Here is a 27,752-nt window from a genome sequence, read left to right as displayed (position 1 = left end):
CTATTCTGACAATAATACTGTAATTAAACCATGTTTTAGGTTTAATCTGCAAAAACATGCATTATGTCCATAATACATGTACAAAAATGTGCAATACATTTCAATTTTATTATTTCCTAATATGCATTTTGCAGTTTTCTAAAACATTATGTGATTGGTGCGTTGGTTAGTTCAGATATTCTCTATCCAGTCACATAATCTCTTGTGTTTTTGTTGCGGACCTAAAAATGTGTTTCAAAAACAATGTATTTCATGCACATTTTTTGTTAAATAATTTCATATTTTGTAACATTATTTTCACTCCAGAACAAAAAAGTAAAGTAAAATTTCACACTAATGACATTGAAAGTTAAAATCTTGCAATTAAGTCTCATTTCATCCTTTTTTTTGTGTGTAAATTCTTTCAAATTAAGTAAAGGCTTTCAAATGATTCTGATTAAAATTTATTTCTCTCAATTTTTAGTTTAAAACTTGCAATTCCGGGGTTATTAATTGTCTTTTGTAGATCAATTTAGCACAGAATGAATGCTCATTTTGTCCTTGTCATTCAGCGTTTTTTTTTAATGCAACTTCCCAAAGTTCACACAAGAATTGAATTGAAATAATGCTGTTGTAACCTAATAGCCCCTGTCTCTGTCTCCTCAGGAGTGTTGCATGCACAGTGGTAGAGATGCTAACTCAGAAGCCCCCTTGGGCTGAATATGAAGCAATGGCAGCCATTTTCAAGATCGCCACTCAGCCGACAAAGCCAAACCTGCCCGAGGGAGTTTCTGACGCATGCAGAGACTTCCTGAGACAGATCTTTGTGGAGGAGAAATGGCGTCCCACCGCCGAGGGGCTTCTCAGCCATCCGTTTGTCCAGGGCAGCTTCTGATCGTGCAGACGCCCAGGGAAAACCATCACCACTCCTGCCTTCAAGGTCCAGAGAAACCCACCGACCAGCCAACCAAGAACAAACACGACCATGCAAAGGGGATATGAACGAACGAAATCACACACAAAACTATCATGTTAAAACTGAGGTAAACCAATGATAGCACTTCTCATATTGGTAGTCAGAGTTCCTCATGGCTCTGTCCCAAATGACACACTTCAGTTGAGATTGATGGGTTTCCCGTTTACTTAATGGATCTATTTTGTGGTTTGAAGATTAAAGTCATACTGTGGATTTCCATTACCCTACCAGCAGGCACACAACTTCATAAGATGCTAATATTAGGTTAGATTTAGATTGGGATGTCAGGTGACCAAAATTCAATGTCTAGCCAGTGTCTGTGTCGTTATTTTGATGTCCAAAAATGACGTCAAATGACCTTGATATTTGGTTGATTTTAGGTTGTGTTGGAAAGTGACCAAAATCCGAAGTCGAGCTAACATCCTAAACCAATGTCGTATTGACATTCAGTACTGACATTTATTCGTCAGGTATGACAACCAAAATCCAACATCTGATAGACGTCATAGTGGTAACACAACGTCAAGCTGTAACATCATCACAGTGCACTTTTCACCTCATAGACTTCCATTAATACACTTGCAAATGCAACAGACTGGAAACGCAGGCTCTTGTGACAAGTTTTGCTTGTCGCTTTGTTCGAAAGTTCATGACCTCTTTGTTCAGAAATTTGATAAAGCGAGTGATTGCTCCATATTTTAACGTCTAATCATCTTGTTTTAAACTGCGCCATTTCGCAGCAGTCATACTACAGAATTTTGTAAGCTCAAATGCTAGTGTGATCGTGGCTTTATTCTCGGTGGAGTGGGGGCAGGACAAGTGATGTTCATTGGCGCCTATTAGGCCTATCCCAGGTGAAAAAAATATATAATTGGATGCAATTAAAATACACTTAAATACCCGCAAATACATTTTTAGTACATTGTTATTTTTTTGTGTTAAATAAAAGTTTGATGGTTTTAAACTATAAATATACTAATTAAAAGTTTTTTTTATACTTCAGTAGGACTTTAGTACACTTGACAAAAGTATACTAAATACCAGTAATACTTAAATAAATTTTTAGTGTACTACAATAAAGTACACTACAGAAAAAACATCCAAAAGAGTTTTATTAGTGTGTTTTTCAAAAGTGTGCTTTAAGTGCTTTAAACATTAGTTGATTTTAGTACACTGTTTACATACTAATCCTAAGTTTAAAATAAGTTAATATAACAAATCTATTAGTAATGTATTGTAGTAGAAGTACATTTTCCCAAAAGTTGTACTTAAGTACACTTAATGTGAATGCAATTATCACTAACACTTAAATTGATTTGGAGTGTGGTAATTTTAAGTTTACATTAAATTGACTTTATTAAAAATCTATTAGTAATGTATTGTAGTAGAACTACATTTTCCCAAAATGCTTTTAATACAGTATTTAACACACTTTTTTTTTTTTACAATTTGTATATTCTTTTAATATATTACTATTATACTTTAAATTAGTCATACATATATTTAAATGTTTAAAAGTGAGGTTCAAGTGTATTTCTAGTTGTAACAATATATATTTTTTTAAAATACAGATATAGTGTTACAAGCACATTTTAGTTCAATTTCAAGGTGTCTCAAAATAGCACAGTTGAGTACACTTAGATGGTATTAAGTTTATCTTAACATATACGTAATACTATCTTTTAGTACATTAAGTACACAATTAGTGTGCGAAAATAGAGCACTTTTAGTACATTACTGAAAAGTGTACTAAGTATACTTAAATAAAGTGCATTTTAGTGCACTTTTTTTTTTTTTACCTGGGATGCCAATGCTGCAAGTCAACTGCTCTAACTTCTATTTTTGCTAACGGAATATATTCAACTGGCTATAACTAGTTAAACATCTATCCACATGTAATGTGTACAACTTGCTGAGAGTGTACATTAGTACCATTTGTTTATTGGCTTTTGGCACCGGAAGAGCATTTGGACCTGAAACAATGATGCGTAACTTAAGTGTACGGTAAACGAGAGATGACAGCAAATGTAGTTTTTACATTCCCATTTGCACCAAAAGCATAGGAAAGTACCATAACCTTCCATGAAAACACATATGTAGACATTGATTGAATGAAGTCAAATCAGGTGTTGTATTAGATTCTCACCGCAGTGTTAATTTATCTAATAAGACATAATGTTACAATGCACAGTGTTTTAACTGTATCTTTTTCAAAGTGAAACTCTGTAAATGCATCATCGCAATCTGTGAAACAGTATAGATCAGGGGTCACCAATCTCGGTCCTGGAGGGCCGGTGTCCCTGCAGGGTTTAGCTCCAGCTTGCTTCAACACACCTGGCTGGGTGTTTCAAGTATACCTAGTAAGACCTTGATTAGTTCATTCAGGTGTGTTTGATTAGGGTTGGAGCTAAACCCTAGTCCCCTGGTATAGATACTTCAAATGACGGTGAGAGCGGGCAGTATTTGTTTCTGTCACAATAATAAAAGCCTCAAGTATCGATTTTGAAAGAATTATGTTGTTTGGCATGAAATTTAAACTAATAATAAATAGTAGATAAAAACATTCAAGTATTTCAGGTTGTGAAATGTCATGTGGCGTGACTCCCCCAAAACCTTAATAATATTTCTGAGTTAAGCATTTTTATATTCCCCCACTTTGTGCAGCACATTTTAATATATAATAGCCTCTTTTTTTATTTGATTTCCGAAAAATATTCAAAAACACATGGATTGAAAAAGGTATTGTTAGCCAACTCGTATCACTTTAGTCTGTCACCATTTAATGAATCTCTTCAGAAATTGAAAAGTAACATTAGTAAATATGATATCAAAAGTCAAAAAGTTAGGTAAAAGGTTTGGGGTCTATTTTATTTTATTTTTTTCAGTTTTTTTTTTATTATTCTGTTAATCAAGGTAACATTTATTAAATGTCTTTTTTATTGTTAAATATTTATTAAAATTTTTAAATAACTGCTGCCTTATTATATAATATAATAATAGATTCTAATATTTATTATTATATAATAATAATAAATATTAGAATGATTTCTGAAGGATTATGTGACTGAAGACTGGAGTAATGAAGCTGAAAATTCATCTTTAAAATCACTGGATAAAATTATTAAATTGAATGATAAACTACTTTTGAACAGTTATTTTATAGTGCAATAACATTTCACAATTTTACAATTTGTGCTGTATTTTTGATGTAATAAATGCAGCCTTGTTGAGCAGGAGAAACTTATTTTAAAACATTTAAAAATCCTACTGACCCCAAACCTTTGACTGGTAGTACATATGCTAAATGTCATGCTGTTTAACAACTCAAATCTTTAATCATATTTCAAAATTGATCATTTGTGATATGCATATATATATTAATTAATATTTGTAAATAATTGAGGCAAATAGTGTAGACATAACTTGATGGTTACACCACATGACATTTTAAAACTACATCAAATATCTACAACAGTAAAGTCACATTTAAACAAACAAACAAACAAACAAACAAAAAAATGCTTTCTTTAATAAGGACACCCTGATCCAGAGTGTGGACACAGTGATCTAGTGGTTGTGTCATTTGGGACGGAGACAACAGTAGGACTTAGTAAGAATGCAGCTAAAGTACAGACTCTTCATATACTGGCACAGATGGGCCAAAACATCAGCACAGTTTACATGCATTAGCACCGGGCTGACTTTATCTGAACCTCTGATGCACTTAAAACCAGCAGGGGCTCCTGGACAAATCACATACGCTCCCAATCTGGCACAAAATGATGTTATTAAAATGTGTTGTTTTTTTGTATAGCAGAATCCATTTGATTTTGATTATGTACCTCTTCATCCCTGGCTCCAATCACAAACACCTCATGGAGCAAATATACGCATAGATGTACTGTACAATACTCATTTGAGTAATTTTGTTTAGTTAAGATTACTGTGTTCGATGGTTAGAATCTAACCAGAATAAGAAAGACACACAATAAGGCATATGCAACCACCAAAGTGGTCCGAGAGAGAGATATGTGTCTTTTTTCAGCTAATGAAGACTGTATAAACACTCTTTCTTTCTATATATGTTTAATGTAAAGTTTAAGTGAAAGCACTCTTTACCCTGAGGTAATCACTGTAAATACATTCCCATTGCACTCATGCATAAAGCACACATAGGATAATCCGCTGAGAGTCAATGCATATTTTTATACGTTTTTTTTAAGTCGTGTTTGGAGCGAGAATACCAAACGTTTTGTATTATTACTATAAAAATTACCCTAAAGTGTCAAAAGCAATATTTGAGAGTAGACTACTACAACTGGTGTGTTTGCATTCTCGTACTGTTCGGTCAGTCGAAAACAACCAAAGAGCAAATCATATGCTTGAATTATGAATTTGGTCACTTTTGAAAGAGTCTCTGTTTTGTTTTTTAAACCTGTTGTTTTTTATGGACTCAGATGTACAAACACTTTTGTTGTTCTGCAATCATGAAAATGAAAACAAAAATGGACGTATGTTGTTTTATAAGACATATTATTGTTTTCATTTGGTGTCAGTGTACATGTTCAGCTTGATAGTATGATGTTTGACAGTGACAAAATACACCAGCAGCAATCCGTGTTGCAGTTTGTGCCTTTTCTGATGCCCTTATTCTGTCGTTTTACAAACGCATAAAGGAGGAATGTGTTGTCTGATGTCCTTCACGCAAGGACATTTGCTGAAACATGATTGTATTGTAAATACATGCTGTATCGAGCTGTCATAATGTTTCATTATATTCAAAGTACCTTAGTCCCAGTATATTCTAACGATTGTGAAGATCTGCTTTCAGATCATGCTGGTTTTTGAGGGGCTGACAATGAAGCATTCTGTGCTGCCTTCATGACAAAGCCTGGAAACATTTATCAGTGATTTTGTACATTGGAATAAATAAATTTATTGTCTAAAATCTGTTCTGCTTCTGTTGTATTTTTGTTTATTTTAAAAAATAGTTTATTTATTTTATTCTATTTGCTTTTGTTGTTGTTATAATTGTTACTTATTTATATTTTTATTTAAAATGTGAAAAATACTTTTCAGTTACGTAATGAAGATGAATATTCTGCTACATGTTTGAAAGGAGTCTCATACTTATGATACATATTTGGAGACTTTTGGCCAAATAGAAAAATATATTATCATATTAAGTGTCATCTGCAAATGAATTATGTAAAAAATATTTTTTTTAACATTAATTTAATGCTTTCTTTGTTAAAAGTCATAATCTAAGATTAGTCTCATTATTTGTTCTAGTACAGTAAAATGTAAAATAAATAATTACTAAAGTTTTTATTACATTTTGTCATTTATTTCTGTTAAGACAGTTTAAGCAAGTCTAGAGATATTTATGAAGTAAGTTTACTGAGACAGTCAAACCTAATAATAATGAAATGATTAACAGAAAACAGTTCATTTAGAGTGTAAACTATTTTGTAATTTCTATTTTTGTAAAAAAAAAAAAAAAAAAAAAAATATATATATATATATATATATATATATATATATATATATATATACATTTTTTTAAATGGGATTTTTGTACAGAAGAAATTTATTATTATAATAATTATTATCATTATTTTGTTATAATTACATCTCGAAAATTGTTTTGTGCGATGTTTTTGTTGCTACTATGCTATTTTTACAGTCTGGTCGACAAGAGTATTGTTTATTTAAATGAAAAAAAACGTGTATACTATTATATATCATTTCCTCACGTTTCCGAAATGTTTTTTTTTTTTTTAACCAGACGCTTCAGAATTCTTGAGACACGCCTAATCATCTTCATATGTGTGAAAATAGCTATGTTTGAGCGTGGTGCGAAGAGCACGTGCGTGCGCGCGTCTTCATGTTTGGTAAGCCCACAAGCACGCGCCTGTTACTAAACGTGCTACTCAGTCGCTTTCCTGGTAAACTGACCGCTCTGCAGTGTTCACAGGCCGGTCTTCATGATGTCCGCTTCCCGTACAGTCATTTGTCTGCTGAGGAACGATCTGCGGCTGCATGATAACGAGGTAAACCTTACAAACATCCACATACTATCTTTCTTATCTGTAGTAGAAGCGAGCACAGGCTTTTCTACTCTCGCGCCAGAACCACGCGATTACATTGTATTATATGACGTGTTATATGACGCCTTTGTATTACTATTAACGTTAATAACACACTACATAAAACTGGATACATAAAGAGTAATAAACTGAATTCCTAAGTTTATTTTTGTGTTGCGAAACATAATATCCACGTGAAGCATTATGCAGGCGCTTATTGGTTGGTTTGTCTGTAATCGTCACTAACGGGCGTGGTCACATTATACATTGAAGATCATTGACATGAACCCGTGTGTTGTTTTATAAACACAATGGGTTTATTGGTTCTTTATTTTGTTACTGTGTATCTGACTGACAAATATTAATCAGATTATCTTAAAATTAAGTAGTTCAAATAGATGGATTTTTTTTAAATGTAAATCATGCTTTACATTTGATTATAAAAGATGCTTATTTTAATAGGCTAAATAAATTATTATATTTTTCTGGATTTCGTTTTTGTTTTATTCTGTAATATACTGGTGTAAAAATAAATCAAATGTAGCATATTTTCTGACATGTTTGTGTGCATTTTATTTTAGACAACACAATTCTAATGTTTTAACTTTAGAAGAGTTCAGCGATCAGTTGGTTTACTAACCCTGATTTTCAGCCACAACAAAAGAAAATATTTATTATTTTGACCATTTATAATTTTTGCCCTTCCCAGAGATGGGTTGCAGCTAATAGGGCATCCGCTGTGTAAAAACGTGCTGGATAAGTTGGTGGTTCATTCCGCTGTGGCGACCCTGGATTAATAAAGGGACTAAGCAGAAAAGAAAATGAATGGATGAATGATTTTTGCCCCCCCAAAAAATTATTGAAATTCCATATTTGAAATCAATGTTATCAGGCCTGCCTAGAAGAAAATACAAATGCTGAACTAGACTGTGTAAATAAGCAGTGACTTTCTGAAATGCCGTGCTGGCTTTGACAAGTTGAGTTTTGTTGAAGTTCTTAAAGAAACATGAGAAACCGGTTTTCCTACATTCATTTAGGTGTTTCACTGGGCTCAGAGGAATGCAGAGCACATAATACCGCTGTACTGCTTCGACCCGCGCCATTACCAGGGCACATATCACTACAACTTCCCCAAAACTGGCCCCTTCCGGCTGCGCTTCCTCCTAGACAGTGTAAAAGACCTGAGGGCCTTGCTGAAGAAACACGGCAGGTACGGCTCTCAGTAAACACTTCCTCTACTCATACTTGTATTCTATCACACATATACTGTGTACAGTACTGATCAAATGTCTGGAATGAGGACTTTTTATTGTTTTGCAAAGTCTTCTGTGAAATATTATTTACTTTTAAAATAACTGATTTTCATTTGTTTCATAAAGTAATTAATTTGCTCCAATGTCACAGTGTCCTTAGTGTCACTTGATTATTCAAAAATCAGTATAATAAACTGATTTACTGTTATGATCAATCATTATTGGTACTCAATACCTAATAAAGCATTTTATAAATGTCGATGATGAAAATTGTCAATGATGTTTTTTCCCGTGATACTTTTTACTTTTTAGGCATCTTTGATGAAGAAATAACAGAATTTGTTTTAATTAAAATCTTCTCTTTTTAATAAGATAAAATATGATAAAGGCCAACAGTTTTCAACTTTGATGAAAAAAAAATTATAATAAAGCAGGAAAGTATTGTATTCCCATGATTTCTGAATGATCATGTGGCAGTGAAGACCATCTCTGGAATAATTAAATCCAGTAAGAATTTTTTTATCGGTAAATAACATTATCATTTTTAATAAAATAATTAAAAAATATAATTTTTAAAATGTTTTTGTTAGTTTTCTAGTCAAATATACAATTTAAATAAAACAGTCTAAAGGAAGAACAGAGTATGTACTACTACTTCAGAGGAAAAACCAAAAGTATTCTTGGGATACAGATGCTAGTGTTTGACCCTCCGAGTGTCTGTGAATCTACAATTAATCAATTAGGTTCGCTTAAGCCTAAGGTCTGCAGTCATGCAGAAAGTCTTGCATATTATCTTTGACACTGATTTAAAGTTTGACAAGCAAATAAGTTCAGTCATCAAAAGTGGTTTCTATTAGTGAAGGAACATTGCCAAGTTGAAACCTTTTCTGCCTTTTAAAGAGTTGGAATCCATCATCAATGTTTTGATTTTGTCCAGATTGGACTACTGCAACTCCTTGTATTCAGGAGTTTTGCAGGCTTCAATTGCACGCCTGCAGCTGGTTCAAAATGCAGCCACTAGGCTTTTGACTGGGACAAAAAAATTTTCTTGTATCTCACCAGTTTTATCATTTCTTTACTGGCTCTCAGTCCAATTTATGATTAAATAATGTTATTGCTACGTGTTTTTGAAGGTTTGAATGGTCTGGCGCCTATTTATGTTGGCGAGCTTCTTCACTGGCATACTCCATTTACTCCAATCAGGTCAGAAAACAAGTTTCAGCTAGTTGTTCCCAAAACACGGTTGAAGTCAAGAGGTGACAGGGCTTTTTCTCTCACAGCCCCCGTCTATGGAATGGTCTACTTTTACATATTAGGTCGTGTTCTTCCCTTGATGCTTTTAAGTCTCATTAAAAAAATCACCTTCTGTTTCTTGCGTTTTGATTGCAAATAATTAATTTTAATCTGTTTTATATATTTTGCATATACATATTTTGCATATAAAAGACCAGCATACAATATATATTATATATTTATATATTATATATATTTATATATATATATATATATATATATATATATATATATATATATATATATATATATATATATATATATATATATATATATATATATATATATAATGTGCTCTATAAATAAAGCAAACAACAGATCCCACACATACTGTATAAGACACAGAAGTGGATGGAAAAAGGTAATAAAATAAGTGATACTAATAATCAGAAAAATGAAGATCACAGAGAATTATCTCATGAAACAAGAAAGAAGTATAAAAGTAATTGAAGCTTTTAGAAATAAATAAATAAGTGTGTGTGTGTGTGTGTTTCCCTGTGTTGGGTTGCAGCTGGAAGGGCATTCGCTGTGTAAAACATGTGCTGGATAAGCTTTTCATTCTGCTGTGGTGACCCCTGATTAAAAAAAGGGACTAAGCCGAAAAGAAAATGAATAAGTGAATGAATCATAATCTCACTATTTGGATCATATTTACCAGTTCCTTAAGCCATTCATCAAATGTTGCTTCTGTTTGATTGTTTTCATCTCAAAATAGTTTTATTTACAATTGACATATTTTTTGATTAGTATATTACTATATGATTATTATATAGCTTTTAAAAATATTTATTTAAAACATCTTACTGGCCAGTAGACTATATAAGAGGAATATTTCTAAACTGACAATTCTGTCTCTACATGTGTAAAACCTTTAAGAGTTTATATCGTCTGTTAAACAGAAAAAGAAGAATGCTTTTTTTTTTCCTTGTACAGAAGTCAATGGTTACCGGTTTCCAACTTTCTTCAAAATATCTAATTTTATGTGTTCAACCGAAAAAAAGGCCAGCTAAAGAAATCATGAGTAAATGTTGATTTTAGGGTGATAACTCTCCTTCTCTCTCTCTCTCTCTCTCTCTCTCTCTCTCTCTCTTTCTCTCTCTCTCTCTCTCTCTCTCTCTCTCTCTTTCTCTCTCTCTCTCTCTCTCTCTCTCTCTCTCTCTCTCTTTCTCTCTCTCTCTCCCTCTCTCTCTCATGTGTGTTGTGTAGTACACTGTTGGTCAGACAGGGAAAGCCGGAGGATGTTGTCTGTGAATTGATTAAGCAGCTGGGTTCAGTCTCTACTGTGGCGTTTCATGAAGAGGTGAGTTTACTGATCTAACAGACATCACCAATGTGGGAAATTTGTGAATGTGTAAGTCTATCTGTCGGCTGTCTGAAGGTGGCGTCAGAGGAGAAGAGTGTGGAGGAGAAGCTGAAAGAAATCTGCTGCCAAAACAAAGTCAGAGTTCAGACCTTCTGGGGATCCACACTTTACCACAGAGATGATCTGCCATTCAGTCACATTGGAGGGTAGGAAAATATACACAATTTCTTTTAGTTGTCATTTTAATATACTTTTTAGCACTTTAGTTTATTTATTTTTTTTACAAATTATTATTAATGTTTTAGTTCTTCAACCTAGTTTTATTCATTTAGAATTCAAGTCAAGATTTCATTGTATATTTTATATATTTATTCACCAAATATATTTATGTTGAGTTAATTCCATAATAAACAAGTAAAAATAAATAAAATAAATAACAATAATAATAGATAACCTAATCATTTTCATAATATATGTTTAAATGAACTGTTATGATGTCTCTGTCTTCCATGTAATATTTTGCCATTAAAAAATAATAATGTTATAATTTAAACAATTTGCTAATAACAATGTTACAGCATTTTGTATGTATTCCAGTGCAACAGTATTATGCCCCTACTAAGGATTTAGACCAGGGGTCTCATACCCAATTTACCTGGGGGCCGCAGGAGGCAAAGTCTGGGTGAGGCTGGGCCGCATAAGGGATTTCGCAAAAAAAGTCCTCAAATGTCATTATTAACTGTTTTAATTATTTCTTCTGAACATGAAGTGTCCTGAACATTAATAGAACATTGAGTGAAGATTATGAACAGTTCTTCTGAACATGGCATCTTTTGCCTACTCCTTGCTGCCAGAGACTTGACAGCGCTTCTTCTCACAAATCTGAACCACATTTGGCTTTAGAGCGGAAGCAGTTGAGACCCTCAGTATGGCTTGAAGATGATCATCATTAAGTCTCGACCTGTCTAGACTCACTCAAAACTTCCATTCCCTCACCTAAAAAAAAGGCGTATGTATAAGTAAAACACCCCCACCCCACTCCAGTCACATCAGTCTGTACCAGTCTATATCTACCTATAATATATATAAGATGCAGGCTGTAGCTAGGTAGGTGGCAGGCTGCAGATAGGTAGCTAAGTGGCAGGCAGGGGCGGGAACAGCTTACCTTGGTTCTGGCCGGCGCGAGTTCTAACAAAGGGGCGGGGTGCGTGGTGACGTCACCGGCATCCCCGCCCCTTTGTTTACACGGCGGGCGGGGAATGCCAGTGACCGCTGTGTACGGATAGAATCAGCGGAGCGGGGAGCGCTCTCTCTCCCCGCTCCGCTGATTCTGTCAGTGTACAGCGGTCGGCGCGGGCCACAAAATATTGCACTGAGGGCCGCAAATGGCCCGCGGGCCGCGAGTTTCAGACCCCTGATTTAGACAATTAAAAATATTCAAATTGTGCAATTTCAATAATACACAATAATATATAAATATTGAATCCCTGAAAATAATGTTAAAAATAAATGTTCAAAGCGGCATGAAACAGACCTTCTGTCACATAAAATTACATATTTATGTTTATCTTTAATAATGTAGAGTATAATTTAATAAACATTAAGCCAGTTATAATGGAACTTTTGTTTGTGCCTCCTACATAATACTTTGTCATTAAAACACAAGTAAATTCTGCATTTTTAGTAACTCATCCCAAAATAAATAATAAATCTTCTTTTATACTCTCTGTAATTTCCACAAATGTTCCAGACATTCATTTGTTTTGCTAAATTTTCTGAGTATATGCGTAGGAGATTTTTTTTTAAGCATATAAGCAGTATTAGTAAATACCATTTTTTTATTATACAGAATATTTGTTTTATATTAAAAAAATATACTAATATTTATTATAACCAATTACACAATTTTTAATATATTCATTGTTTGTGTGCTCTTGCCAGTGTTGTAGAGTATAAGTATCACATAAGTATAAATTGTATGATGCTTTACTCGTGACAGCATATATTAAAAAGTAAAATAATAAATAAAATGGATTTTTTTACCAATTGTAAGAAGTCATCTAATCTAGCATATCCAAACTGCAAAGCTTTGTAAACCAAGTTAAACTTACCAAGGAATTTTTACAGAAAAGTACTGGAAATAATTTAGCAAATCTACATCAACTGTAACTTCCTGTTTTTTCTTTGTTTATTTTTTTCAGGACATGATTGGTAATTCCAGTGAGTGTATCAGTGTTTGTAAAATCAGTGATTTATTTGTATTTCCTCTGTGTTTGAAAGGTTACCTGATGTTTACACACAGTTCAGAAAGGCAGTGGAGGCTCAGGGACGAGTGCGACCGGTGCTTTCCACTCCAGAACAGGTGAAATCCCCCCCTTCTGGACTGGAGGAGGGTCCCATTCCTACATTTGACAGCCTAGGACAGACAGGTGATGATCATCTACATCACTGTACCAGAATGTGTGTAGTAAAATCATATTTAAACCTCAATATAGATATACAAACATGACCCAGTCAGTGGCACAAGGATGAAAAGCTGAATCAGTCAGTCATATTTCCAGTTTCTGAATATAGCACTATTATTAGGCATCAATTGTATTCTGATTTTCTCTAAGATGGCTGTATAACAGGGTTGAATGGATATCATGGATTTTTAAAAGGTCCATTCCAGAGTCCAGACATTGAAAAGTCAAGGAATTTTCAGTAATCACAATTTGTGAGAAATCTGCACCAATTAAAAATATGGAAATCCTCTAAATGTTGTGATTTTTGCTTGATTTTTTTGATTATATTCAGCAATCACAGAATTGCTAATTTCTGGAGGAACTGCTCAACAGCAGCCTGTTTTCCTTTTTAATTCTAGGTCATAGAAATTCCTATATTTCACATTTAACTTGGTGGGAACTCTGGTATAATCATCAGAAATACATTTATTGAGAATAAACTCAATTCATATAAAGAAATAATTAAAGCTTTGAATTAAGACAAATCTGCATTGTGCCTTTCACTAAATACTACCGTAAAGTTAAATCATAATAAGTTAGCTTTCATATCATTTTACTTTTATCCAATAATTCAAACATATATGTACACTGCTTTGTTTGCAAATACCGAATAACAAAAATGCATTGCATTTCCAGTTTCGTTTCCAACTAAATTTAATCTTAATGCAAAACCTGATATTATCTAACAAAACACAAAATTTGCATGATATTACTGTGTAGAAAGATGAAATCCCCCTTAAATTTCTCTTTAAAAATGTACAATTTTCAAAAGTCTTCTGCTACACATTCTGTTATATTTTTGGCAACATATGGGTCAGCATTTTTTTATTTTATGGCAAAAATTATTAGAAAATAAATAGAAATAGTCATACCTCGGCTAATTAGGATCCAATTTATTCTTATTAAGCTTATTATTTATTCCAAAAATGACTGGCTTTGTAGTCCAGGGTCACATATTACACTGATTTTCCCATTAAGTAATATGTTTAAGTAAGTATTTTATTCCTTGAGGACAGTTGTATGTCGTATGCTCTGTACCTGGAACGCCAATTAACTGATATCAATTTAAAATAAATTTAAATAAGAAATAATTTGAATTAAACTGAAATCTGTCAATACCCAGAGCTAACTCTCATAGTACACCGTGTTTTCCGGTTTCAGAGCCATTGGACGACTGTCGTTCTGCCTTCCCGTGCCGTGGTGGAGAAACTGAGGCTCTTGCTAGACTGAAGCATTATTTCTGGGATACAGTGAGGCTTATAAGTCTTCTTTTATAATACCGACGAAAACAAAGAGAGAGGATTGTTCTTTTAATGTTCTTCTTTTATCACAGAATGCAGTTGCAACTTATAAAGAGACCCGGAATGGAATGATTGGAGTGGACTTTTCCACAAAGTTTTCTCCTTGGTGAGCATTTCAAAATGCATAATCAAAACATAGCTAAATGCTGTGCACACCAAAAAAGATGTGTAGAACTCTAATGATAAAGTTTGATAATCATGCTAATTGTATGCAAATTTTAGTAGTGTGAATTTTATACTATAAATACGCCAATAAAGACAATAAAACTGGAATCACATTCTGAACTTTCTCCAGTTGATGGAGAATGAAAACATTGACAGCCAATCAGAATTAAATCCTACTGTTAAATTAAAATTACAAAAACTCTGGTATCATCTATTTGCTGCTAGTTACACACACAAAAAAGTCATTTTGAAAAATGTTGGAAACTAATAGCTATTGACTTCCATAGCATTTGTTTTTCCTACTATCGCTGTCAATGGTTACCGGTTTTGAACATTCTTCAAAATATTTTCTTTAGTGTGCAACAGAAAAAAGAAACTCATAATGGTTTGGAACAACAAGAGGGAGAGTAATTTGTGATTAATATTTTATTTTTGGGTGTACTGTCCCTTTAAGACCTTGAGCATTTAAAGCGACAGAGGCTTATTCATAATAAGCAAAACATTATTGTTACAGTTATTGTAATATTTATCCCTATAGTTATAGTTCTCGATGTGAATGAGTGTTATTGCTCAGTATTCATGAGTTTTTTCATCACTTTCCTTCAGGCTCGCATTGGGCTGCATCTCACCCAGATACATTTATGAGCAGATTAAAAAGTACGAAGTCGAACGAACCGCCAACCAAAGCACCTACTGGTGAGTAACAGGATTAGGAAGGTTTCAAATTAGATTAGCTCATGTCTGAGATTTATTGTATTTGTCTTCACCAGGGTGATATTTGAACTTCTGTGGAGAGATTACTTTAAGTTTGTGGCTTTGAAATACGGAAACCGAATCTTTTATATGAACGGTGAGTCTGTGGATATTTTGGTTTTAGATTCTCTTTGTTTGAAATGTTTCATTGTAATTTACACTACCAAAATGTTTGAGTCGGTAAGATTTCTGCACATCTTCAAAAGCTGTTTATGGTCACCAAGACTTTATTTATTTGATGATAAAATAAGAATATTAAAAAATAGAGGAATCTTGGTAATAAAATAATGTTGCTGCAGACAAAGCTGAATTTTCAGCATCATTACATCTTCAGTTTTACATGATCCTTCAGAGGTAATGAAACTATATTAAATGCATTATTATTAGTGATTTTTAAATGTTCTATGAATCTTTTGTAGCATTAGAAATGTTTTTAGCACATTCCTATCTTCCACCTTTGAATATAGCAGCAAATGGATTTGTTTAAATCACTGATCAAAATGATCAATTCTTCCCTTATGAAGGTCTGCAAGACAAGCATGTGCCATGGAATACAGATATGAAGATGTTTGATGCATGGAAAGGTAACGTTATTTCATAAAGTGAATAACAAAACATTTCAATCTATTTTTGTGTAAATTAAATGGATAGTTTAATCCAAAATGTTACTATTTTTTTCACTTCTTCTAAAATTCATCCAAGATAAAGCAGAAAAATAAAAGTAGGCTTTAAGCTGAAACTGTGGTTCTTGGTGATTTCTAATTTGCACTTCAAAAATCACATACAGGCAATTGTACCAGTGGTTTTCGATGATATATATTAATGTCATATAAAAAAATGATCCGGTTCTTTTGTACAAGAAACTAAACATTATCTACAACATTATTACCTGAATTGCTGTATGTATCATCAGGAGCCATGATATTTGTTTTGCCTGAATATACTGTACATATTTTTGACTCAAATAGTGTCAGTAGCGTTGACTTTCAGGGTTTCCCTGACTTTCTGTTTCAGGGTGACTAAATGACCTGCAGAGTTCAGTAATTATTCATTAAATGAAAATTCTGCCTTCATTTTCTCACCCTTGATATATTCCAAACTAATTTGAGTTTTAATGTTCTGTTTTATCACAAAAGAAGAAACCTGTAACCATTGATAGTTGGAAAAACAAATTTAGCTTCCAACATTCCATTCCAAGAATGGTTCCAACATTCTTTAAAATATCTTCTTTTGTGTTCAACAGAACAATAAATCTCAAACTGGTTTGAAACAAGTCAAATAGTGAAAAAATGATGACAAAAATTTCACTAATTAATAACTAATTTGATTTGATTATATTTGATTTGATTTGAATTGAATGAAGATTCTGCCATCATTTTCTCACCCTTGACTTGTTCCAAACAAGTTTGAGTTTTATTGTTCTGTTTTAACACAAAAGAAACCTGTAACCGTTGACATCCACAATATGAAAAACAAATACAGGTTTCCAACATTTTTTTAAATATCTTCTTTTGTGTTCAACAGAACAATAAAATTCAAAACCGTTTGGAACAAGACAAGGGGTGAATAAATGATGACAGAATAGTAATTTTTGGGTAAACTATCCCTTTAAGAGTGCAGTATTTTCACACATGTTTTGCAGAGGGAAGAACTGGCGTGCCATTTGTAGATGCCAACATGAGAGAGCTCGCGCTCACTGGATTTATGTCCAACAGAGGACGTCAAAATGTGGCCAGCTTTCTGACCAAAGACCTGGGCTTGGACTGGAGACTTGGCGCCGAATGGTTTGAATACCTGCTGGTTAGTTATATTTGATAAAGTGTACTGATGCTTTTGCTCTTTGCTTCAATATGGTGAGATATTATATTTCATTGTCTTCAGGTGGATCATGACGTCTGCAGCAACTATGGAAACTGGCTGTACAGCGCAGGAATAGGAAACGACCCAAGAGAAAACAGGAAGTTTAATATGATCAAACAAGGACTGGATTATGACAATAATGTGAGTTGTAGTTTTTGTATAGTTCTCTTATTGTAATAGCATGTCATAGGGAAAAACACATACATTCTGATTCAAACTATTCATCCTAGCATATTTTGCTAGGACAGATTAATTATGTAGTTGTCATTCATTAGATTTTTTTTGCCAAGGAGAAAATATATAGTTTAGTGAACACACTGAATGCTTTTTCTGCTTACTGCTGCAGACATTAAACATAATTAACTTATTTTACAAATTATAAAACAGATGGGGCAACACAGTGGTGCAGTAGGTAGTACTGTCGCCTCACAGCAAGAAGGTCCCTGGGTCGCTGGTTCGAACCTCGGCTCAGTTGGTGTTTCTGTGTAGAGTTTGCATGTTCTGCCTGAGTTCGCGTGGGTTTCCTCCGGATGCTCCGGTTTCCCCCACAGTCCAAAGACATGCGGTACAGGGGAATTGGACAGGCTAAATTGTCCGTAGTGTATGTCTGTGTGTGTGTGTCTGTGTGAGTGAGTGAGTGAGTGAGTGAGTGAGTATGGATGGATGGATGGATGGATGGATGGATGTTTCCCAGAGATGGGTTGCGGCTGGAAGGGCATCCGCTGCATAAAAAACGTGCTGAATAAGTTGGTGGTTCATTCCGCTGTGCCGACCCCGGATTGGTAAAGGGACTAAGCCGACAAGAAAATGAATGAATGATAAAACAGATGATTGATGACAAATGATACATCGTTTTAATCGGTGTAAATTTAGTAACAATAAAATAAATATTTTAAAATACATACAATACAATTAAAATAAAATAAGTCTTGACCTTCACCTTCTGTCTAAATATTCTACATATCAACTATTGTCTTGGTCCACTTAAATTGTAATTAATAAATTGCAGTTTATTCCTAACAGTTACAGACTTTAGTAAAATTAAATTAAACAATGTATTTTAATTATGTAATGGAAATTAAATAAAATACATAATTTAAACCTCAAATTAAAAAAAAACTCTAAAGATATATTAATATATTTTAAATATCAAATCATTGTTTTGGTTAGAATAGACAATCAATAGATTATTATTTAAAAATTACAGCCTACTGTACAAATAAATAAATAAAAACAACAAAATAAATGCATTTTTCAAGTTTTTATTTAAATTGTATCTATTATCATTAATTATTTGAGAGTTTAAATTAATAAAATGATTACAATAAATGAACCGCTTTATTTTGCACCTTTGAATGCTCTTTATCATCACTTCAGTGAGCTGCTTCTACTGTGAATGCAAATGTAAATATAGAAAGGAGAAGTTAAACGTGAGTGCACAGAAGTGTCAGGAGAGATTAATGCACCATGATAAAGCCTTTTCCTGCACAGATCTGACACTTGATGTATTTCTGAAGGGCGACTATGTCCGTCAGTGGGTTCCTGAGCTTCGAGGTATTAAAGGTGGAGATGTTCACACACCATGGACCCTCAGCAACTCAGCGCTGTCACACGCACAGGTCTCACTCAACCAAACATACCCTTGTCCCATCATCACCGCACCCGAGTGGAGTCGACACGTCAATAACAAATCAGTAAGATCACTAACTAGTAGTGTTGTCGCAATACTTGATCTTTAAGTATATCAATACTTGATACCAATTTTAAAATCACTGGGAAATATTACCAAAGCATTCATTCAATTTACAATATTAATGAACATCTAAGTTTTTTCTTTTGCCAGAGGTAAAACCTCAAAAATGATTAACTTTTTAAGTTCAGATTTTCACTTGCCATGACATCATTTTTACTGGCCTTGTTGAAAAAATATAGGAGTAAAATAATTGTATAATAATCTTTTTTTTACCATGAAACAGTGTAAAACATTATATGCCATGCAGTATTTTAATACATTTTACATTTCGTAATTCAAATTTAATATTTTATATTATTGCTATACTTCGAATAGTAAAACATTACACTGGCTCAGCAAAAAATAATAAATAGATAAGAGTAAGATACAAAATATTTGTTGTTTTCATGGTTTTAATCCATGTAATATTTTAAAGGTCCTGTGAAGTGCTTTAAAATGTGAATTTTTTTATTCAATGTTTGACGTAATGTCAATTGAAACACGAAGAGAGGGTGGGACATAAAATAGCTCTTCCCTTTTTGAAAAACAGCCAATAGCGTTTTGTTTCATCACAGTTCTGCCAGTCAGAGGTTGCGTCCGAAACCGCATACTTTCATACTATATAGTACTCTAAAATCAGTATGTGAGCCGAGTAGAATGTCCGAATTCATAGAATTAAAAAAAACAGTATGCTAGAAGTACCCGGATGACTAACTACTTCCGGCGAGATTCAGAAGTGCGCATCCCATGCATGCTGTGCTATCCCATGATGCCCCACGAGAGAATTTATGAATGGGAGTGAAGTGACGCAACTGACACATTTAGGTCTTGTGACCAGGACAAAATGGCAGGTGTAGTATGTCCTAATTTCATTCATACGTCTCACATTTATCCTGTATAGAACGTACTTTTCTAATGGCCGAGAAGTACGTTTAAATTCAAATGCAGTACCTACTGAGTAGTAGGCGGTTTCGGACGCAGCCAGAGAATTTGAGCTCATGCGCATCAAATGAAAAGCAAATGAGAAGCGTCTTGAAGGGAGCGAGGCATGTCACATAATAGAGCATTTGATTGATCAAGATTGGATGAGAAACTGAAGTATGAAGTGATGTTCAAAAATTGTTGATCCATTTAAGTGAGAGTGACAACTGCAAGCTTTGGATGTTTGTATCAGGTTTATATCTTCAAAATGTGTATTTTATCACAGTTTCATTGCACTCTAGCTTATAGATATAACAAGTGATACTAACATCTAAAAATCTTTATTTTTAATTTCACTAGAGATCACTTGAAGACAATGAACAATCAATAATAAACAAATAACCAAATTATAACCTCAAGTAAATAAAACTACAATACTACAGATGAAAACATGCAGAACATTCTTTAGGCAAGTCTAACAGCGGTTTAGCATTTTTTTGACTCATTAATGCATGGCAGGTATCAATTCTGCAGAAAAGCCATGACGTTTTAAGTTTGACATTTCAGTATCGATGCAAAGCAAAATATCTATACTTTTGACAACACAAGTGAAGCTCATTCATTATTATGGACAAAATAAAAAAATATTTCAAAAAACAAAACATTTCTTTCTCTTTTAGTCTGGCTCGTCATCATCTAAAGGAAGAAAGGGTTCATCTTACACAGCAAGACAACACAAAGACAGAGGCATTGACTTCTACTTCTCCAAGAACAAACATTTTTGAGGAGAAGATGAGGTGAAATTGCACTTTTACTCAAGTGACACTGCAGCATCTGCTCAGGCCACAGTTTACATTGCTGAATGAGGAAGAGGAAATCGAAAAACAGTGTGGTTTTATGTTGCTCTTTCTGAATCTGTTTTCATACACATACAGAAATGGCTACTTGCTTTCTTTTTTTTGTTCTTACAAAAACTGTTACTCTATTTTTCATGTATTTATTTGTATTGCATTAAGTTCAGTATGACAGTTTTAGTGGTAGTATCCCTTAAGATGTCCTTGTTTAGTACAAAAGTAAGATCATTTATAATCATTTTTCATTATGCTCTACCTAAAAATAAAACCGTTGGGATTTTGTTGGAGTTTTGCCTTTCTCACATGATGTACATGGTAGGTCATACTGTGAAAATACTTTGATTAATGTGCACATTCAGAATATTTCCTTCATTTAAGTAGAATTAGGAAGTGAGAAGTGGCAAGTGTTTCAGTTTTGTTTTAAAAAGTGAGGGGAAAAGCTGTAAAAGACAGATCTTTTACATGTACTGTTTTAGCAGATACTTTTATCCAAAATGACCGCAAGCTGTTTAAACTGTTAATTGTGCAACTTTCTGCTTTCATGCAACTAGTATCTATTTTAGATAGTATCTACTTATTCAACTAATGATTTTAGTCACTACCTTTTTTAAAAAGATACTAGTACTTTTTTTAGATGCTAGTATTTGTTTATAAGATACTAGTTCTTATTAATTAGATACTTATACTTATTAAATACTTAATTACTTCAGTGTTTCATTAGTGAATAGTAATTATTCTATTAATACTAGTTACAAATGTAGCATTTATGCCATTTTATATATATATATGGGATCTGTCATTTAGACAACAACAATTCAGTTTTGACTTATGTCTTCCAATTATAAGTGTTAACAAAGCACCACTGTTGCATTTATTGGTAAGTAAGAAGCACTAATTCTACTTTTTTAAAATCTTTTTAAGCTTGTGCATCAGACAAAAGGTTTGTAAATTTGAACAAATGGTAAACATTTTATATAGACTATTAAAGAAATATTGCTAACGTGAAACATTTATTTTATTAAATTTGACAATGTTAAATCAAAGACTGCTTCAAACATAGTAAAACAACTATTTCACTACATCAAAGGAAAAAAAACACTTCTGCAAAAGAGGCAATTTGAAGCCTTTCCCCTCCACGGTGGGCCGTCTAGCCTAGCGTAAAAATAGCGGAAATTGACCTTATATGGTTTGGGGCTTTTTAAGCAGACCTGAGATCTGTTCAACCAATCTCCTCATGACTCGAAAACATCTATCAGCCGATCCTGAAACAGTCGACCCTCCCTTCTTTTTCCTCCTCCTTTTTTGACGTATTTCGTCATTTCTCTGACCAGACTAGAGATTTTAGCTAGCATTTCCTCAATCTTCGCTTTGCTTGTTGTGTAGTTGTAACGTGAACTTGCCAACTTGCGTGGTGCACTTCAGTTCGTAAATTTGTTTTCTTAAAGTTCAGTATATCCGTAACTTCAGGAAATGACAACTTAAAATATATTAACGTTAAACTATTTTACTTTTTTAATTCACGTTTCTTTTCGGGGTAACGCGGAGATATACAACAACTTCGCTGGATAACAGAGGTTTTGCTAATAAATATGGCATCAAAGTTAAGTATAGACCATGAGGCGATTCCAGTAACAGCTTTAAACTGCAGTTTCCGAAAGAAACTGGGTCTGTTCCTAAACCCAACAAACACTGTGGCGGCAGACTGGAGGACAGTGGCAGAACTGATGGACTTCACGTACCTGGAGATCAAAAACTTCGAGAAAAGAGAATGTCCCTTTGAAAAGGTCTTGACGGACTGGGAAACTCGTCCAGACGCCACAGTAGCGAATTTACTGTCGATTTTAGAAAAAGCTGAAAGGAAAGATGTCATATCCGAGCTCAAAGAAATTTTAGGTACGTCATCTAAATTCCATGTGTTTATTGCTTTTCTTTGTTCGCTTCAATATATTATTTAATTGTTGCATTATCAAATATTATTTTTTGTCGTTGTTATTAAAGGGATAGTTCACCCAAAAATGAAAATTATCTCACTATTACTCAACCTCAGGTGGTTCCAAATCTATATGAGTTTCCTTTTCATATTGAACACAAAAGAAGATATTTTGCTGAATGTTTTTAAACTCTGCAACCATTGACACCCATAGAAGGACAAACAATTACTATGCAAGTCAATGGTTACAGGTTTTCAACATTTTTTAAAGTATCTTATTTTGTGTTCAACAGGAAAAAAAAGAATTAATCCTTCTCTGGGTAAAGTAAACTTTTATTATGCTTGTTATTTTTTATTTTAAGGGACTAAGCCGAAAAGAAAAGGAAAGAATTTGATATTTTCATGTCAATAAAAATCTATTGTACATCAAAGTTTTTTACATTCAGTATATTTTGTACTTTTTATATTTTATTGTACATAAAAATATATATAATGGCCAAAGTGTAGGACTGTAATAACACATGTATTCAGCAGTATGAACTGAACTAGAACAAATAATAAAGAGCACCTTGCCATTTTTTGTTATTATGGAAGCAGACATTATTTCATCATGTCTCGATCAAAGATGGACTAATCATGACTACAGGAAGAATCGAACATTTCACACATCTAAAAATGGCATTTGATGAAAAGCAAAGGTCTCCACAGAAGTGTTATCATACTGTATGTTGTTGGTGTTTGTGCACAGATGACGACTGCAGGAAGTACATGGAAAGACAACAGAGGAAACCGCTTCAGGTTCCAGTGGTGGACAGTTGTGGACCTCGAACACAGGAGAGAGAAGGAATCACGCTTTATGATGATCCACAGGGTCAGTGTTTAACCCCTTCTGTCTGAATGTGCTGTGGAGTTTAGCAGTGTCAAACTAACTATTGTCTTCTCTGTCAACAGGACTGACACCTGAGACCTTTGATGCTTTCATCTGCTACTGTCAGAGTGACATTCAGTTTGTCCACGAGATGATCAAACAGTTGGAACACACCGAATACAACCTGAAGCTTTGTGTGTTTGACAGAGACGTCCTTCCTGGCACATGCGTGTGGACCATCGCCAGTGAGCTTATCGAAAAAAGGCATGTTGCTTTGTGGATATTTAGCGTCCAGTAAATGTAAAAAGCTTTAATGTCATTTTATAAAAGTATATTAAAACTATTATTTAAAAACTATATGAAAGATATGTCAATACATTTTATATATTTCATTTACTTTAATATAATTTATATAACATAATATAATCTATATAGTACAATGTTAAAATAAAGAAGTATAAAATGATGTCTGTTTTTTGTATATAATATTGAAATCAGTTATTTATTGTTTTTTTATGACCATAATAGTAACATTACTATACAATTTACCACAATATTTATATCGCTGCATCCCCCATATATTATTATTATTATGTACATTTGTTGCAATTAATGTTATATTTTATATATTTATTTTATTACTTGTATTATATGTTTTATGTAAATGCTGTTTCTTAGGTGTAAGAGGATGGTGGTGGTCATCTCTGATGATTATCTGGATAGTGATGCCTGTGATTTTCAGACTAAGTTTGCGCTCAGTCTTTGCCCAGGTACAAAATCTTCCTTAACATTTCATTGAATTACTGAGTGTGTTTTACAGCTCCAGCACTGTTTTAAGGGTTCTCTTCATGAGGCAATTAACATTTTTCAATAAGTTCATCTATATTTCACATACTTGCCCAGTTTTTTATTCTGTTTTTACATATAAATAGTGCAAGTATTCTGTTCACACTAAAATTACTATAATGAAAAGTAATACCCGGATTATAAACTTATTTAAAAAAAACTTATTAACTTATTTAAAAAAACATAAAATGTTGCACAATTCATACACAACTAACAGTTTGAATTATTTAATGAAACTGCAGGACACTTTCATTCACATGATGTTGAACGAATTAAATGGCAATAATTCCACTATTAGTACTGAGAAGAAAAAAAGGGTTTAATTTGCGTAGTTTTATTTAGTGAAAGTTTGATACATATATGAAATAACCATTTTAAAAAAGCAATTAGCCCATCAGGTACAGTAGTGATTTGAATTTAGAACAGCTACTGTTGCAACAAAGTGTCTAAACGCCCTTAACTGTTATATTTGCTTTATTCTAAAACCAGAAGCTTTATAAATATGACCACAAATATATCTAATCTTACATGTCTAATAATTAGGGCTGCATAATATTGGAAAAATCTCACTCTGCAATATTTGATTTTTCTGCGATAAATATACTATACCACAGTTTCACAGGATAAGTGGAATAGCTCTATTTGATGGTTTTCTGGGGAGTCAAACAGTATTCAAGTAAAGACACTAAATAATCACAATGCAAAAAAATGCTTTTCTTCCATTGTTTTAGCTCGTTTCCAGTCTAAATATTAAAAAAAAAATCTTAAAGCAAGTATAAATGTTGTTTAGTTTTTACCATCAGAAAAAATAAGTGAAAGTTTTCATTAAACAGTTTTTTCTTCGAAACAAGCCAAATGATCTGCCAGTGGGGTAAGTGACAATCTTGTTTCACTTTGAAATGTAGATATTTTGACTAGAAACAAGACAGAAATTTGAAGTGAGAATTTTTGCATAAATCATATGAATTGTGTATGAAAACAGTGATTAAATACAATTCTGTAGCTCCTCTTCAACCATAATTCAGACTCAACACGTTGCATGTCTTTGCGATGTGACTATTGCGGATGCACACATTGCGATATCGATGCTGAAACGATATATATATATATATATATATATATATATATATATATATATATATATATATATATATATATATATATATATATATATATATATATATATATTGTGCAGCCCTGGATCTAATGTTAATGCAACAGTTTGCTTTTGTTTGTTCTTCAGGAGCTCGCACTAAACGGCTAATCCCTGTCGTCTACAAATCCATGAAGAGGCCGTTTCCCAGCATTCTGCGCTTTCTGACCATCTGTGATTACAGCAAACCCTGCACACAGGTCTGGTTCTGGACTCGACTGGCCAAAGCACTCTCACTGCCCTAATCTGCTGTGCTGAAGACTCAGCATCACACAAACACACTCTTCTTTACGAAGAGGAAGGACTTGCTATTGGGAGAGTTTCAGTATTGAGTCAACATTTTCAAACAGGTACTTTTTATAGTGTTCAGGACAGATACATCTGCACAAATCAAAACATCACTCAGCTTTCCAGAGTAAATAGTTTCTAATCATTTGTGATCTTGTTTTACATTTAGTTCTTGTTACACTGGCTATTTTTGTGTATTATAAAATTTTGATGTTGAATATACTGTATATTGTGGGAATTATGTGTGCTCTGCTATTTACTGTGTACATCTGATTATATTGAGAAGGTAAATACAGATTCACAGATGAATACAGTCTTTCTCTCTGTTGTTGGTTAGCCTACTGTAAATATTACTGTTTTAATTTCAACAATTCAGTCGTTACATGTTTATCTTCAAAAAAATATCAGTGGCTTTTGATTTGTTAGCCCAAATATTTTGCTCAAATCGTAATTGCATTTAATGGAATTGGTCTTTTTTTTATTTTTTAATATAAAAACAATTACTTTACTGCTCTGAGCTCATAGTTTAAACATACATTTGAGAGCACTGTACATACGTGAGCTTATGCATATACTAATTTGGTACAGTAGGATATTTATGTGTGATTGTGCTTGTATAGCTGTATATAGATCAAGTGTCCACATCACACTTCCTGTTCATTTCTACTGAAGGAGTGACAATTTATTGAAGCTGCTGAGTAAAACAAATAGAGAAGTAATGTTTGTAGATTCTTATTGATTATTGAGATCAGAAACAGAATGCATTGAAAAATGTTCAAATGTTAAATGTAAGGAAAATCAGTATGAGTATTTATTGCTTGTATTTTAAAATAATTTGACGCAAAGTATGAAAGAAATTCATTTACAAGCTGTAATTCATGAAGTAAGCCTTCTGTATTTTTATTAAAAACAATGTATCGAAACCTTTGAGGAGTCCCTTTCCCATTGCCAGCTCATGATGGATACAGCAGAATGTGCTCTGGTAGGTTTTATATTTTTTCATTTAGTCAACAAACAATGTTTACATCAATGTGGTTAAAGCTTTTGGTAACACTTTATTTTGATGGTCCAGTTGAGTATCAGTAGAGTGTCTGCTTAATATCTGTTGATACTGACATTTAACAGTCCTTCAATACACATTTAACTGACCATAAGAAACTTTGCAGTACATGTCAATTTACACTAAACCCAATCGAACAGTCTACTTATAATCTAATGAGGATTAGTTGACAAGTAGATGCAATGTCTCAAATGAGTGCTTAGCATTACACTTTTACTAGTCATCTGGAGTTAAACAGTTGAGTTTTAATATTTTTAAATCCAATAATCCATGATAACCTAATAACTGGCTGTAAGTAGACCCCAACTAGGTAACTATGTAACATCACTGTGTAATATTGTGCCTGCTATAGCCCTGGTAAAACAGCAAAGTTCCTTCATTAATATTCTGGAATGTAGTTCCTAGCCATATCGACCTACAAAAAAAGCAGTTATTAATTTTTTGTCAGTCTTGGTACACAATTTAATTACAAAAGAGTCAAGCTTTAAACAGAAAATATATATTTATAAGTGAGAAGTTTTGAGTGAGATGCTAATGGTCTTTGTTAAAAGTGCCGCAGCCAGTTTTTTTCACTTAAGGTAACTTGTAAAACGAGCCTATTTTTTTATTCCTTTAATCAGATGT

The 27,752-nt window shown here is 33.2% G+C and overlaps 3 protein-coding genes across 4 annotated transcripts in view; all 3 read left to right on the top strand.

Annotated features, from left to right (window-relative positions):
- Positions 1-5,905, top strand: part of map3k22 (mitogen-activated protein kinase kinase kinase 22) — a 111,486-nt gene extending 105,581 nt beyond the window's left edge. Inside the window, exon 18 of the mRNA NM_001423668.1 lies at positions 646-5,905. Within this exon, the coding sequence (NP_001410597.1) occupies positions 646-874 (229 nt within the window). The 3' untranslated portion in view covers positions 875-5,905. The remainder of the gene's footprint in view (positions 1-645) is intronic.
- A 903-nt stretch (positions 5,906-6,808) lies between these two features.
- cry-dash (cryptochrome DASH) lies at positions 6,809-21,270 on the top strand. 2 transcript variants are annotated; one of them, XM_073940174.1, is made up of 15 exons: positions 6,809-6,849; positions 6,924-7,008; positions 8,082-8,254; positions 10,797-10,890; positions 10,969-11,099; positions 13,174-13,322; positions 14,559-14,647; positions 14,731-14,804; positions 15,470-15,559; positions 15,634-15,713; positions 16,141-16,200; positions 17,259-17,416; positions 17,498-17,617; positions 18,994-19,170; positions 20,810-21,270. In XM_073940174.1, the coding sequence occupies exons 2-15, from the start codon at positions 6,943-6,945 to the stop codon at positions 20,912-20,914; spliced, it is 1,566 nt and encodes a 521-aa protein (XP_073796275.1). In that variant the 5' UTR covers positions 6,809-6,849; positions 6,924-6,942; the 3' UTR covers positions 20,915-21,270.
- A 1,166-nt stretch (positions 21,271-22,436) lies between these two features.
- On the top strand, positions 22,437-26,377 carry myd88 (MYD88 innate immune signal transduction adaptor). The gene is given in 5 exon segments (NM_212814.2): positions 22,437-22,876; positions 23,662-23,784; positions 23,865-24,045; positions 24,460-24,551; positions 25,871-26,377. Coding segments are annotated over 5 exon segments (855 nt in total). The 5' UTR covers positions 22,437-22,572; the 3' UTR covers positions 26,026-26,377.
- The last annotated feature ends 1,375 nt before the right edge of the window (positions 26,378-27,752 follow it).

Source organism: Danio rerio, chromosome 24, assembly GCF_049306965.1.
Source record: "Danio rerio strain Tuebingen ecotype United States chromosome 24, GRCz12tu, whole genome shotgun sequence".
Classification (NCBI taxonomy): Eukaryota; Metazoa; Chordata; class Actinopteri; order Cypriniformes; family Danionidae; genus Danio; species Danio rerio.
The sequence above is the reverse complement of the archived record's forward strand: the minus strand, read 5'-3'. Positions and strand labels throughout refer to the sequence as shown.

Bases quoted from the DNA above. Each gene is read 5' to 3' on its own strand.
- cry-dash (XM_073940174.1), top strand. From the start codon at position 6,943: ATGATGTCCGCTTCCCGTACAGTCATTTGTCTGCTGAGGAACGATCTG. The intron at 17,417-17,497 runs GTTAGTTATATT...CATTGTCTTCAG, and splicing joins AATGGTTTGAATACCTGCTG to GTGGATCATGACGTCTGCAG. The intron at 19,171-20,809 runs GTAAGATCACTA...TTTCTCTTTTAG, and splicing joins GACACGTCAATAACAAATCA to TCTGGCTCGTCATCATCTAA.